The 16,654-nt window shown below is 35.9% G+C and overlaps 1 protein-coding gene across 1 annotated transcript; it reads left to right on the top strand.

Annotated features, from left to right (window-relative positions):
* The first annotated feature begins 2,316 nt into the window (after positions 1-2,316).
* LOC137387274 (lipid scramblase CLPTM1L-like) lies at positions 2,317-16,616 on the top strand. Its single transcript, XM_068073623.1, has 11 exons — positions 2,317-2,531; positions 3,608-3,708; positions 4,915-5,311; positions 7,134-7,251; positions 7,811-7,905; positions 8,336-8,420; positions 10,370-10,533; positions 11,257-11,390; positions 13,738-13,873; positions 14,724-14,839; positions 15,921-16,616. Exons 1-11 carry the CDS (start codon positions 2,340-2,342, stop codon positions 16,219-16,221), a joined length of 1,839 nt encoding a protein of 612 aa, XP_067929724.1. The 5' UTR covers positions 2,317-2,339; the 3' UTR covers positions 16,222-16,616.
* The last annotated feature ends 38 nt before the right edge of the window (positions 16,617-16,654 follow it).

The raw sequence follows: 16,654 nt of genomic DNA, 5'->3' as shown, positions 1-16,654 counted from the left end.
TCATTGCACATACTCTTACACTGCGCTCTGGACTGCACGCGGGCGTATTTTAACCAATCGCTATGAACTGGGCATACGACAACAGTTGAACATTTGTTTATATATATATCTATATATATATTTCTCAAAGTCCATGTGTTGGAATTCTGTCTGTCTGTTGGAAATCCGGCTATAGCTATTATTAGAACAGCTGAGCTTGACAACAATAAAGACTCAAATTCATGGAATTTCATGGAAATTCATGGAATTCTCACTGTCATTGGAAGCCTAACCTTATTGGAACCCTAACCGAATATATCAATTTTCTGTTAAAAGACTCTTCTATTACATGGGCAACGCCGGGTGGCACAGCTAGTATATATATATATATAATAGTCGAATGTTCGGCGTTGCACGGGTAATAGACTAATGACCTAGTGAATTTGAGTAATTTACATGGAAAGCTAGATCTTTACTAAAACAATACCCGGATTAACCAGATTGGGCCAGATTAACAATCGTTACGCATACTGGTCAACAGCGCTAGTTATTAACTCCAAGCAAGCGCTTTAAGCGTGAGTATTTTAACCAATGTAATGACTATTTGCCCAATGAATCCACTGTATTCTGTGTAGCTTAACGGTGAAGTTTGCTGCCTCTAGATGTGGAGATCCCGAGATCAAATCCAATATTGTGCGGATTTTTCATTGCTAAATTTTAATTGCTATAACTGGGCATAGGGTTTAACAAAAATACATAAAAACAAACACTGAGATTTATATAGGCCTATATAGATAGATTTTCCTAATGATCCTTTACAAAGATCATTTCTTGAATGATCAAGATGTTCATGCTAAAGTTACCGGTAGTAGGCTAGTAGCGACATCATCTACTTTTTAACTAATCACGTAGCTGTCTGATTGATAAGTATAATATTTTTTACTAAGAAATCATTTGGGTGGAAAAAATTGTGTACTTTGTTGTTATATTGTGCAGATGAGAAGTTAGCTACTTATTTAGTATTCAGAGTTTGGCACAATCAGAATGTATTTTAGCATATATATATATATATATAGATATATATGTATATGTATATATAAAAGAAGTAGGAGATGACTAAAAATGAGTTTTTATTACTAATAGTTTCATGTACAGAGTACAATCATCAGACAATAACTCATGCTAAAATGACTACCCTAGCATGAGTTATTGTCTGATGATTGTACTCTGTACACGAAACTATTAGTAATAAAAACTCATTTTTAGTCATCTCCTACTTCTTTTATACTTTAGCTCTTACTCCCAGTAAAAGAGCACTCTGCTAGAAAAGCGTGACGTTATTCTATATTTATATATATATATATATATAAAATTATATATGTATAATGATGTTGTAATGATGTAATAAAGTTAATCAATCATGTAATCAAGTTTTATATTTATATATATTAATATATATGTATATATATATATCTACCTACCTAGTATATCCACCTACCTAGTATATCCACGATATATATATATCCACCTTCAACTATGATATCAAAATACAAGTGCTCATGCAATCATACCAGCACAGACACCATGTCACAACTGCCACAGTCTTGTCATTACATACACATTGAGCAACTAAAACTGTTTCACTTAGACAATTTCCCAACATTACTAGTGACCTCTGCATGTGTCCGCGGAGAGACCGAAAAAGATCCAGTTCTCAGCCAGGTTGTGTTGCTCTCAACTTGCAAGTAAAATAGTTTTTATTTATAAATTGCATAAACTGAAAGATAACAAACCCAAAGCAAAGTGTTTTATAAAAGGTATAACATTACAACTTTCTTTTTTGCTATATCAAAACTTGGTTAGATATGTTCTGCAATGTAAAGTATTAGATTCTGGTCTAAAACTCTGTGCAGCGTTTAAATAAAGGTTTGTGTTCAAAGATAGTTTTTTACGTTGATCTTCTTATAGTAAAACCTTCAACATAGGCTTATAGTGAAGGCTTCAACATAACCAGAATAGCAGAGAGTGATATCAGTTTCACAAAAGAGAAAAAAATAATTACCATGGCTTAGTGCTATACCACAGAGAACAATGCATCAGAATACAGCATTTACTAAATGCTCATAGGTACTGAGTAATACACTCAAACTAAAAGGTCACATTGTAAAAGCTGATGACATTAAAGTTGGCTGTGAAACCATTTATTAAAGTTGTATGAAATTTATAAGGAACTGCTGAAATCATCATCTTTACATTCACTGAATTGAGCTCAATTTTTTTGTCACCCTTTTGATCCAACTACGAATTGAGCAGATAAATCTCTATTTTAGTGATATTTGGATGGCTTGACAGAGTGCATAATGAAGATCTTCAGTGTATCAACTATACTCTCTGTGTTATGCATCGCCTACATCAGTCACACCGTATGGACCATGTATCACATTTATAATGTGCCTTCCTGCGTTCCCAAGTCGTCTTCATTCAACCCATGTATCTCTTCCTGGCTTTTTATGCAAGCGCCAGACGGGACCTACAACTACCAAAAAGTGTCTGTAAGCGGTCTCTGTCATTGTTTACTACATCTGGTCAAGAAATAAAACTTGATTACATGACTGATTAACTTTATTACATCATTACAATGTCATTATATGTAATTATTGATTGCAGCTAGAGTAATATGACATTCTTTAACCTTTACTAAACTATACAATATACCTGATCAATGAAGTTCCCTATTTTAACTCAATTTTTTGGTTTTATTAAAATTTGTTGAGATTATTTGGTTTCAACAGTTCTTTAGATGATTTAAACCGTGCACCTGTGCACCATTTTTGTAACCCTTCAAGACTCCAATTCCAATTAATCTTTCATTAAGCAAATTTCTATGTCGCTGCCTTCAGTAAACAGGCATACTTATGATGTTGAAAAGAATTGCCATTTTATAACTGAATTCACATGCACTTGACATCAGATATCATAACTGCTGAAGGCCAGCTATCATGTTTTCTCATTTAGGTAATTAAAATAAAATCTATTTTCAAAATAAAACAATAATTACTGTAAATTTGTGCTACAACTAGATGAATGCTTGAGTAATTTTTATTTAATATATAACAACAGTTACCATTCCAGCTTTCCAATTTCATATCATGAGAAAAATATTTTGTGCTGGTCAAATAAATTAAGAAGAAAAATAAAACTACTGTAAAAGTGTTCTAATTTAAATGTGAAATAATTAGCAAGTAATGGCTAGATAAAGTCTGTTTTGCTACGATTACTATGAAGCCGTATCGATTTGTCCATCTGTCCGATGCCAGAGTTGGGGTAGGGGCTAAAAGATTGCGTTCAATGGGATTTGAATTTGCAACATTCAGTTTGATAAACCTACACTCTATCACCTGCACCAATCGATCGCCTTTTGGTATTTCAGTCTCTTTGTGCAGATAGCTAATCTCTGTGCTGTATCGGTACATTGACACTGTATCGGTACATTTAGCGCTGGACTGCCAGGATACTTGTTAAAATAGTTAATGTCTTACGATTTATTAGACACTAAAAAGCTTCACCTTCAGTTTATTGACTATAAACAGGCTAATAAGTTGAAGACAACTGTTTCTTGTGTTTCCAGATTGTCATATACGGCTCATCGAGTGCGACCAACTCTGGGGCTATGAAGAGGACACTTCTATATCAGAATGCTTCGCTTGATTTGTTTCTCCCGGAGAAAATGTAAGTAGCTAGCCATCTACAGATCCTCGTAACATTGCTCGAGAGAGCAATACAAATTTAGAGCAGATGTTGTTGGCATGGATTTAGTTGTTGAGGAGTTGTTTTTTGAAAAGTTAGTTGTGAGGCTGATGATATTTTCGGTTAATACTCGTTAACTTGTGGAAACAAAATAGATGAGAATTTGGATGACCAGTTGTAACAAGTGGCATAAACAGTAACCCTAGAAAAGTGTCTCTCTGTTTGGATGACCAGTTGTAACAAGTGGCATAAACAGTAGCCCTAAAGAAATGTCTCTCTGTTTGGATGACCAGTTGTAACAAGTGGTATAAACAGTAACCCTAGAAAAGTGTCTCTCTGTTTGGATGACCAGTTGTAACAAGTGGCATAAACAGTAGCCCTAAAGAAATGTCTCTCTGTTTGGATGACCAGTTGTAACAAGTGGCATAAACAGTAGCCCTAAAGAAATGTCTCTCTGTTTGGATGACCAGTTGTAACAAGTGGCATAAACAGTAGCCCTAAAGAAATGTCTCTCTGTTTGGATGACCAGTTGTAACAAGTGGCATAAACAGTAACCCTAGAAAAGTGTCTCTGTTTGGATGACCAGTTGTAACAAGTGGTATAAATAGTAACTTACTGTCTGGGTTATTGACGTGCTGTTTACTCAAGACGGTTCTCAGTTGCATCACAATCCTAGTTATCTGTTAGGACGAGGGTTTACTTTTTTTTAATTTATCGAATGTCATCATCTGATCAGGTTTTTCCTTCACAAGTTCTTTTCAATGTAAAAATGGTGAGTTATGGGATTTTTTAGGAATAGTAATAGTTGCTCGATGTTGAGAGTTTTGATGTACTATTCAGATGTAGGCATATCATTTGGACACGGAATTACACCGGTTGTCCATGATATGTAGTGGCAGAATTCATTTACCATCTTTGTTGGTCATATAATACTTGTAAAAGAAACCCTGTGGTAGTATTCTTTTGTTTGTGTGATATGTTCTTAAACATCCATCTTGTACATTTGTTAGCAAAAGGCTGGTAATTTGTTAGCTTCCGCACAGTATAGAGGCAATTCTCCAAGTCCTTGGGGCTTAGCTAGCAGTTGCATAAAACTTAGGAGTTGTATTCTCTATAAATTTAGTATCGTATCCATTATCGACATATATATTATATATTATACTGCATATGTAATGTTTAAATTTTTAGAGATTTAAATGTGACACTACCAAATAGAACATTTAAGATTGGGAAATACTTCCTACACGCTTTCTTGCATCGACCCAACACTGACCCACTAGTCACAGCTCCTTTGGCTCTTGTCTCCGCGCAGCTCACTGAACTCTCCATTCCACAACTAGAAGCGTTTAACCTGATAGGAAAAGACAAAAATGACACAGCGTCTAAGAATGCTTCAGATGTTCCAGTGCCTCATTGGAGAAGTCGTATAGTGCTATCAGTGATGACTGATGATGTTTCATTTGACCAACAGCAAATGCCAGGAGAGCTGATTAGGTTCATACAGAACAGAGTTGAGAAAAAGACTAGCAGTTATTTTCCCATTATTGTTGCTGACCACATGAACTTCCGCATCAAAGATTTGCAGGTTTGTTGCAAGAGTCTAAATTTAAAATGTAGACAAAATTGTGGCCCTGACAGTAACAGAGACGTGTCGACAATCCTCTCTTTTAACACAACAATGTAACTGTTTTGTATTTACGTTAATGTGATGATTTTAGCAGATTTATCATGTAACTCAGTAAATGAAGTTTTAATTTTTTAACTCTGCTATGTACATGATTAGAGTTCACAAAATTTTGTGTCTGTGTATATATGGTACCATCATTACTTTCCATTTCTTTGAAAGATGAATTTTTTACATTTGACGAGAAATTTTAGCAAACGGTCGACTCTACATCATAAGCCATTGCTGACATATAGCATTCGAAGTTTCTTGACACATTCGAGTTTCGCCAGTGAAAATAAAGAGGCTTTTAAAGCTTTAAAAATATATAAATTCAGAACAATAATGAAATATATACATGTATAAGCTGAGTTAGTTTACACTTTACCTAGTTTAAGATGTTAGTTACACCACATGTCTCTATCACTACCTTTATTTCTGAGCTCGTGCATTGGTTCACCAATGCACAGGTTGGTAGCCAATAGTTACCACGCCTTAGAAAACATATTTTTCAAGGCATGGTAATAAAAAAGGCTTTTTCTATTGATTATTATTTTGCTAGTTTAATTTTGGTGTTTAGTTTTAACAGTTTTCTGTAATGCATTTATTTTAATGCAATCTGTAATTACCGGCAGTATACAACATATTGATCGTATTAAACAAAACACTGTGTATTCTGATGGGGAAATTGGCTCCAACATATGACAGTCTTAAGATGGGAAACAGATCATGAAATAAATTTACGTTGTATGAAGAGGTTTTACTGTAATGAAGACGTATGACTGTAATGAAGAAGTTTGACTGTAATGAAGAAGTTTGACTGTAATGAAGAAGTTTGGCTGTAATGAAGAAGTTTGACTGTAATGAAGAAGTTTGACTGTAATGAAGAGGTTTGACTGTAATGAAGAGGTTTGACTGTAATGGACTGGTTTGACTGTAATGAAGAGGTTTGACTATAACATTGTTGTTAATAGGCAACTTCATATAGAGACTTGACACCAGGGAATATTTTATAACATCTATTCCCATGAAATATACTAGCTGTTGCTGCACTACCAACTAACCTTTGACTCATATTATCTTACAGATAGAGCTGAATCAATGTTTTACTAATAGATAAATCCGGTGAGCCAATGTCTAGCACAGACTGACTGGCACGCGTCTCTCTAGTTTAAATAACTTTTTACTCATTGATAGAGGAGATGGAGATAAAACCATTCCAACTTTAGATTGTTTTCTACTACCTGTCGGATGGCCCAATGAATTAATTTGATCTGAACTTTCTTGGTTTGAGCGTACATGTAAAGCCTTTTTTATATGGCTCATTGTACTAAGAATTGGAACTGAAACAGTCAAACCTTCTCATATGGATTGTGAGTGCAGGTTTAACTGTACATGCTCTGCTTTTGGTTACCAAAACTATAAAATATATAGAGCAGGAACATTCTGGTAAGATTGTTTTTACTTCTATGGCGCAGACAAAAATAACATGTAATAGGTGGATGAGCGCTATCTGAACCGATGCTACCTAATCTGTCTTGTGTAGGTTTTAGCCATTTTTTAAATTTCCTCGCGTTTCTCTGTTTGCTCAGTGTGTTGAATATAAACTACCCGCCAAAAGCATTTTGATCAGTTCAATGTTTTTATTTGATTACCCTAGCCAGATGTCTCATATGTCTCTTAGATGACCTCATCTCACAGCAAGACACACATCTCTTAACCATGCTCTCATGCTGTGTTGTAGAAACTGGAGGAAAGCAAGCCTGAAATGCCATTGACTATAGTATATCAGCCTATGTCTATTGGTAAGCTTAGACTGTGGACCAACTTAGAAGCCTCCTTCAAAATGATGAAAGGATATGGTAAGTAGAAAGCATAACATTGCTCGTGGCATACAAATTACATTCACCTGTATACCATACTTTCTATGTTGTCTTTATTGTCAATGTCAGTGAATTTACGTATCTCCTGTTTTGTGTTGTTTTCATTGAATTTCTCATAAATTTTTAGCTCATTTTATAGTGAAAAATTTTTTTTCCTAATTTATTGTGGGATTGTCTGCTCTTGACTTATATCTAGTTTTCAAATCTAAACATAAAAGTCTAAGTTTTTTGGCTAGCTGGCACTGATTAATGCCATTCAGATGCATTTTGTTGTTTTGTAGTTAATAGTTGTAATTTTATCATGCAGCTTTCCGCTGAGGTAAAATCTTGGTGCTTGTCTTCTCCAGATTTATATAATATACAATATTGAACCTTCTGGTTGGAAAGTTGACTTTCTAAATTCACTATATAGTGAACTAACCGGTGTAGTTTTTATTTTTTAAGAAACAGGAAAGCTTGTGTTGAAATACCGCTACTGTTGAGATACGGCTACTGTTGAGATATTCTGTTTAATTAACACAATGTACCTAAACTGCAGGTTTTGGACAGAAGGAAATCGATGAACTGAAAGGCATATTTGTGGACACCAACGTGTACTTCCTCTTAATGACGTTCGTTGTTTCTGCTCTTCATGTAAGTACTGCTTATGCATTTCTCTATGTTGCTATCACTTCTAGCTGATATGTGTTGCTTCATTTTCTGCTTGCTTCCTGCTTGCAGTTTCCTGGTCTTGTGCTGCTATGGTTCCTTCATTATTGTTAGCTGTTCTCTATATTCGAAGATAATTTCTGGTGAGCCACACTTCAGAAGATCAATGAAGCCTTAGCATTTATTACTGTAGGTGAAAGTGGTCACATGACTAATGAAATCATCACAAAATGGCAGTATTTAGTTAATGATGCGTTCTTAGAATGTTTTTAGGCACGCCTCAAGTTTTACAAAGCCACTTATGGTATTTTGTTGTAACGTCAGCCCACAGCCATTTCTTTCACCCATAATATCACAACTACTGCAGGTGGTGTGTTCTAACAGTTTGTAATTAGGAGTTGTCTGTTCTTTGTAGATACTGTTTGACACTCTGGCTTTTAAAAATGACATTAGTTACTGGAGAAATAGAAAGACAATGGTTGGACTTTCTTCCAAAGCTGGTGAGTTTACCTACATTATGTGGGTATCCTGATGTTTTTTTCTCTTTTTCCTTCGAGTTATCAATCTGTAACTCATTAAAGATGGATTCACTGTGGACTATTTTCTTAGCCATTTAAAAAAATGAATGGCAATGCTGACTCCATCTATCATATGATAGGCTGTATGTTTTACACTTTGCTGTGGCCAGCTGTATAGTCTCAAAGTGTTAATTATGCTCTGAATAAAGGGTATCTCCTAAACATATTGTGAGTTATATACTGTATACTGCATTCTTCTCCTATTCACAACTTATATGGTACTAGCTGAATGGCTGGCATTGCACGGGGAATAAAAAAACTTTTGCGCAGAAAATTTAGTTTTACTCAACATATAAACCATTTACCATTCTAACTTTTAAATGAAGGTGTTTGTTATTTCTGTGTACTGTGTTTATTTCTGTATATTGTGTTTATTTCTGTGTAATTCATATCGTACCACCTGCAGTGCTTCCTACAGCTCCCTACTGATGGCAATAGTCTTGTCGGATTCAAGCATTGTTTTTCACATATGGGCAGATGTTTCTTCTGGTATGGTGGTTTCACGCATAACGCTAGCTGACGTGTTAAGCGTGAAGTCGTAAAAAATGACATATGTAATGAGTATGTGCACAATTTATTCCTTGGTATAACCATTTGGACAGTGTAGTGTATTATATATATGCCTGTCTGCAAAACTGGGAGATCTGAGTTCGTATCCAGTGCACAACAGATTTTTTATTCCAAAAACTTTATCGCTATATCTAGGCGGGTGAACAGACAAATATTGGTGTTAATATTTATATATATAGACAAAGCATATCGCTCGCACTGCGCTGTAAGATACATATGGTATATTAGAAACTGTCAAAAATATGTGTTACATGTGACACTTAATAAGCAATGTGAATGGGCATCACATATAATACATAATACATTTTATTAAATTGACATGTAATATACACCACATGTTATTCATGTGACATGTAATATACACCACATGTTATTCTTGTGACATGTAATATACACCGCATGTTATTCGTGTGACATGTAATATACACCACATGTTATTCATGCAACATGTAATATACACAACATGTTATTCCTGTGACATGTAATATACACCGCATGTTATTCATGTGACATGTAATATATGCCACATGTTATTCATGTGACATGTAATATATACCACATGTTATTTATGTGACATGTAATATACACCACATGTTATTCACGTGACATGGAATATACACCACATGTTATTCATGTGACATGTAATATACATCACATGTTATTCATGTGACATAGTATCTTAACATGTAATATGCAGTATATATAATATACACCAAGTGTTATTTGTATAACATGTGATATACACTACATTTAATGTACGTATATTACATATATTATACACTGTGTGGTATTCATGTTGCATGCAATATATGTATGTTGGCACGCATCTGTCATGAGGCACTATGCTTGGTATCAATATTCATTTACATCTATGACACCTTAGTCGCTTCTGTTGCGAACCCTCCAGGTTAGCGTTGGTATCATGAAGGCGACATAACCATAACATACCCTACACAATATTCTAGTGATAAATGTCTACTTGTGCTCTGCCTGCAATTATATCATACAGTCAACATTTGATATACTATCATACACTCTACATGCAATGTACTATCATACACTCTACATGCAATGTACTATCATACACTCAACATGTGATATACCATCATACACTCAACATGTGATATACTATCATATACTCAACATGTGATATGCTATCATATACTCAACATGTGATATACTATGATACATCCAATATATGATATACTATCATATACTCAACATGTGATATACCATCATACACTCTACATGCAATGTACTATCATACACCCAACATGTGATATTCTATTATACATTTGCAGTTGTTTGGAGGTGCATCAGCTCCATCATCATCCTTCTTTATCTGATCGACTCTGACACGAGTCTCCTCGTCTCAGTACCCGCCGCCATTTCTGCTTTAATTGAACTCTGGAAACTGAAAAAAGCCTTCAAAATATCTTTCCACTTTTCCTCTCCCTTTATTCAGGTTAGCCTCTTTGGCAGCTTTTGTCTTCTCATTTGGTTTTCCTAATCATCATTGTTGAGAGGGAGCACGCGTGTAGGTTAGTTGACATATGAACCGTTTGTTAAAATTTCAAGGTCAGCCGAGAGGTCATGTTTACTTCCTGTAAGGTGAGATCGTCAGAGATTATACCACAGCACATAGCTATGGCAGTGCTTATATCCATCAGACGCATACTTTTTAGGAGTCTTAGGAGAGTTAGAGATATTTTCTAATAAATGGCCTCCTTAACTGTTGTTATTTGAAGGTTATCTTTTAAAGTAGATGTCAAACTTTGCATGTTTTTATCAAGAACTGTCCCCCATTTAACTTGCAGATCGCTTTCATTGTTGCTACAAATGACCATTTTTTGTATGTTTTTGAAGTTATCTTTCCTCTAGCAAGAATTTTTTCTGTACCTCATCAAAACATTTGATGTTAGACGCAGCTCCCATCACGACTAAAGCAATGATCCAAGCTTAAAATTTTTGATTCGAGTGGTTAAGGTTCGGCCTGTTATAATCCGATGCAGACATGTGAAACAGCAACGAAAGGTTACTCTTTCACCACAAAGGGTAACTGTTAGGCAACATATTAATATAACCTATATGTATATGAAGAATGAGTCATAGCATATTACTTGTGTGGTGATCTAATAGGGCCACACTACATCTGCAGTATCTCTAATGAACTTTCGAATCACTGTAGTTCGGAGAATCTTCAACGCAGGAGAAGGAAACAGCCGAGTTTGATGCCATCGCTATGGGTTACCTCAACTATCTACTATTACCATTGCTGTTTGGCTTAGCATGTTACTCCTTGTTTTATACGGCACACAGGAGGTATTCACTTACTTCTTTGTTCTTTTCCTGCTCGATACGTTCTCTCTAATCTGGTCCATTTCCAAGTTTGTAGCAACCTATAAATATTGATGCATGCGGAGATTAGTTACTTGCAAACCTGGCATACATTGTGATCGCACATAGTAAGTACATGTATACTTATTTACACTGTAAGTATACATATTTACATTATAAGTACTCATATTTTAATTGTATGTATACATGTTCATATTGTAAGTATGAATATTTACATTGTGAGTATACATACATTTATTTACATTGTGAGTATACTTATTTACATTGTGAATATGAATATTTACATCGTAAGTATGCATATTTGTATGGTAAGTATACTTATTTACATTGTGAGTGTACATAATTAAAAATTATACATATTCACATTGTAAGTATAAATATTTAAAAAGTACAGATATTTTCTTTGTAGGGTTAAGAGTAGTCTGTCTTGACAGACTGTTGTTTTTGTGGAGTTGTCCTCCGGCAAGCGCGGCGAGCAAAACAACAGTTTGTCACAAGACGCACTGCACCTGATGCATCAGCTGCACTGAAAAGGAGTTGTTCTCTTCCATCTAGGCGGCTTGGTTGCGATGTTATGGCTGTCGCTCCATTGGTAATCATAACGGATTTCATGCAAAAGTTTATGTAGAAAAATTAAGATAAGAACGTTTAACTAGTGACCAGTCTCTGCGGTAAACTTTAGTAGAACTTACCCATCAACAGCAACTAAACATGTCGTTATTTGTGCGCTCAGTCAGTTTTATTTCTATTTTTGTATCAGTCAGTTTTATTTGTTCTTATTGATTTTATTTTTAATTTATTTTATTTTTAAGTTCTACTAAAGTTTACCCCAGAGATTCGTCTCTGGTTAAACGTTGATATCTTAATTTTTTCTACATAAATTTTTGCATGAAATCCGTTATGATTATCAATGGAGCGACCGACATAACATCGCAGCCAAGCCGCGTAGACCGAACAGAACAACTCTCTTTTAGTACAGCTGATGCATCAGGTGCAGTGCATCTTGCGACCAGCTGTTGTTTTGCTTGCCCCGCTCAATGGGGGACAACTCCGCAAAAACGACAGTTTGTCAAGACAGGTTAGGTTATGAGATTTGGAACTTACAGCCAATTAATTTCAGATTACTGATAATTTATGTTTATGTACTTGCTTCTTATATATTTGCATTGATAAAAGGCGATTGAATTTAACCCTAGTCAATGGCTGCATAAGGTGGAGTGAAAGTTAATGTCTCTGTAACCAGCTATCCATTGGCCAACTGGTGTCTCTGTAACCAGCTATCCATTGCCCAACTAGTGTCTCTGTAACCAGCTATCCATTGCCCAACTGGTGTCTCTATAACCAGCTATCCATTGCCCAACTAGTGTCTCTGTAACCAGCTATCCATTGCCTAACTAGTGTCTTTGTAACCAGCTATCCATTGCCCAACTAGTGTCTCTGTAACCAGCTATCCATTACCCAACTTGTGTCTCTGTAACCAGCTATCCATTGCCCAACTAGTGTCTCTGTAACCAGCTATCCATTGCCTAACTAGTGTCTTTGTAACCAGCTATCCATTGCCCAACTAGTGTCTCTGTAACCAGCTATCCATTACCCAACTTGTGTCTCTGTAACCAGCTATCCATTGCCCAACTAGTGTCTCTGTAACCAGCTATCCATTGCCCAACTAGTGTCTCTGTAACCAGCTATCCATTGCCCAACTAGTGTCTCTGTAACCAGCTATCCATTGCCCAACTAGTGTCTCTGTAACCAGCTATCCATTGCCCAACTGGTGTCTCTGTAACCAGCTATCCATTGCCCAACTAGTGTCTCTGTAACCAGCTATCCATTGCCCAACTAGTGTCTCTGTAACCAGCTATCCATTGCCTAACTAGTGTCTCTATAACCAGCTATCCATTGCCCAACTAGTGTCTCTGTAACCAGCTATCCATTGCCCAACTAGTGTCTCTGTAACCAGCTATCCATTGCCCAACTAGTGTCTCTGTAACCAGCTATCCATTGCCTAACTAGTGTCTCTATAACCAGCTATCCATTGCCCAACTAGTGTCTCTGTAACCAGCTATCCATTGCCCAACTAGTGTCTCTGTAACCAGCTATCCATTGCCTAACTAGTGTCTCTGTAACCAGCTATTTATTGCCCAACTTGTGTTTTGAACATTACTTCAAGTTTAGGGTAAAAAAAATTGCAACCAATCTCTGGTTACGTGAGATAAGTTTGGTAACCTCCAAAATATTCCCATAATATTTACAGTAGGTTTTTATAGACGCTATCATCTCAGTAACGTAACACATCGTTTTTCTCTCCGTTTAGTTTCTATTCATGGGTCATACAGAGTCTGGTTAATGGAGTTTATGCCTTTGGTTTCCTATTCATGCTCCCGCAGTTGTTCGTCAATTACAAGCTAAAATCCGTCGCTCACCTGCCATGGAAAGCTTTCATGTACAAGGTGGGATCATTCTTATTTTCTATTTACGCTACCAGCTATTCCAATTTTGTCATTTACCAAATGGGTTCAACTTAGAAGGAATTTAAATCCCATTAGTGCAAAATGCTGCAAATACTGAATATTGCAACCGTATTGTGTAAAAAACTTTGATAATCTTTAGATGACAAGCTATACATGGGTGAAGCACCATGTTTTTTCTCTCATGCTTCAAATGGGTCGGTGTTGCCAGCTGCCGATGAATTCGCACCTTATCGTTTCAATGATTCAGAGTTTTACTATATAGATATTTCTAAAATTCGCCCTGTGTTCCTCAAAACAAAACTTGTTAGAGTGGACATGCTTTCAAGTCACAATCACTTTTCACTTCATGCATAGTCAACTAGTTGTACTAACTAAGCCAGGATGCCTGACCACAATTGATCACAATGTTGAAATTTTTTCACCTCCACTGGTTGAGAGCCTAGCCAATTATTAATTGTTATATTACCAATTAGGATCCATCGGCGTTGAGCGTTTCTGTGCTGTCGAATAATACTCTTACAGCGAATCGCATCGCACAAATTTAGCAAAACGAAGTGGCGTCAATTGCATTCGGATTTTATCATTTCCATGATTCAAAGTGGAAGCAACTCCGAACCCATTCGAAGCATGGAAACACAGTGTTTATCCCCTACAAGTTGACAGTGCCAGTGGTAGCCACAGCTACAGCCGGCAGCTGTGAAATATTTCTCACATTTTAATCTTATTTAAAGTGTGATTCTCAGTATTTGCTTACAATGTCAGAAGGAGATGATACATTTCAAAGGGATGCTAAAGACAAGTCTTTTTTCAATTCTTTTTCTGGTTGCAGGCATTCAATACATTCATAGATGATATATTCGCATTCATAATTACGATGCCGACAGCGCACCGAGTCGCCTGCTTCAGAGATGATATAGTGTTCGTCTTTTACTTGTATCAAAGATGGTAAGTTCCTTTCTCTTATGTTTCATTGAATTTAATAATCAGAACTTAATGTTGTGCTACACATTAAATCAATTTTCCTTGCTGCCTATACCTCACTCATTCTTTCCTTGCTGCCTATACCTTACTCATTCTATCCTTGCTGCCTATACCTCACTCATTCTCATCTTGCTGTCTATATCTCACTCATTCTATCCTTACTGCCTATACCTTACTCATTCTTTCCTTGCTGCCTATACCTTACTCATTCTTTCCTTGCTGCCTATACCTCACTCATTCTTTCCTTGCTGCCTATACCTTACTCATTCTCATCTTGCTGTCTATATCTCACTCATTTTATCCTTACTGCCTATACCTCACTCACTCTTTCTTTCCTGCCTTTACTCCACTCACTTGTTTCTTGCTGCTTTTACTACACACTCTTTCCTTGAACTATTGTCAGTCTTAATTCTATACCTGCTCAACTTGCGAAACAAGATTCTTTGATGTTCTGAGCTTCTGTAGTCTGTTGTGTTAAGTTCAAATCCATTCAGCTACGGATAGTCAGGATTATTACCATGCAAGGTTTATTTTATAGATATAATTTTGTTACTAATAATATTAATGATTAAATATAAATGCAAATAATAAAATTGTTCATCTTGAGACAGCCATTTGACTTGCTACTGGAGCAAAGAGGACAAATCCTAGTCATGTCATTTAGCTAGCATCGTAGTGTTGAAAGGACTCATTTAGCACCATTTAAAGCATACAATCTGTAGAACACTTGCTCGGCATAACGCCGTGGAAATAGCTCAAGATATGGAGCAGGATATGCAATCTTCAAACTCTATAAATTGCTACGACTAAATATAATATTTAATAATATTTAAAATAATACTGAATATAAAGCTAAATATAATATGATATTATTTTTGCGGATTAGTTTTATAATCCTGATTATTTGGAAGTTATTTGCAGAATGTGCTCAGTCCATTAAACAGGTTTATGAGTAGTCAGAGTTGTCATGGATACTGCTGCATTTAAACTGTTGCCATGGTAACTATTGTCGTTACCTGTATATTGATCTTTGTTTGACCTTCAGGCTCTACCCAGTTGACAAGTCCAGAATTAATGAGTATGGACAGAGCTTTGTTGAAGCTAGTCAACCTCAGGCTGACTCATCCAAGGAGGACTCATCAACAGGTGACTCAGCCGAGGGTGACTCGTCCGAGGGTGACTCATCAAAGGGTTACTCATACAAGGGTGACTCATACAAGGGCGACTCATACAAGGGTGACTCATCCAAAGGTTACTCATCTAATATTGACTCATCCAAGGGTGACTCAGTCAAATGTTACTCGTCATATATTGACTCATCAGATGTCAAGTCAAAAATGGACTAGATTATTATATCTCATCTACTCTTCGCGTGTAGTAAAGATTTCAATAGATATTCTCAGTAATAACAATGGTGGAATTGTCTTCTATTGTATGCAGATTTCTTAATTGTTAGTCAATCTCTGTGCAAATGATTGTTTTAAGTTTTAATGTAGTGGGTCAGTTGTCTCTCATTTTGAGAATAAGAAATATATTTGATATTCTGCCATCACACTGTAACCATACTGTGGTTTCAGCTGGGTTGGCAGACTGACAATATTTTGTTGAGTAAAATACATTGTTTCAAGCAAATGTATGATGAACATATAGCTGTTATATGTGTTCTTATGTCAGCTACAGAATATCATTATACTTAGCAATAGTTGTTAAAATATTAATAAGCTGTACGAAATATAGCTTGCCACAGAAGAAGACATATAAAGCGTTATACAATAAATA

Source organism: Watersipora subatra, chromosome 2 (assembly GCF_963576615.1).
Source record: "Watersipora subatra chromosome 2, tzWatSuba1.1, whole genome shotgun sequence".
NCBI classification, from domain to species: Eukaryota; Metazoa; Bryozoa; class Gymnolaemata; order Cheilostomatida; family Watersiporidae; genus Watersipora; species Watersipora subatra.
Note: the sequence above shows the minus strand (reverse complement) of the source record. Positions and strands in the feature narration are given on the sequence as shown.

What these genes read in the sequence shown, in the direction of transcription:
- LOC137387274 (XM_068073623.1), top strand. Translation starts at nt 2,340, where the DNA reads ATGAAGATCTTCAGTGTATCAACTATACTCTCTGTGTTATGCATCGCC. An exon ending in ACAACTACCAAAAAGTGTCT is followed by an intron (nt 2,532 to 3,607) that starts GTAAGCGGTCTC and finishes TTGTGTTTCCAG; the next exon opens with ATTGTCATATACGGCTCATC. An exon ending in TTTTATACGGCACACAGGAG is followed by an intron (nt 11,391 to 13,737) that starts GTATTCACTTAC and finishes CTCTCCGTTTAG; the next exon opens with TTTCTATTCATGGGTCATAC.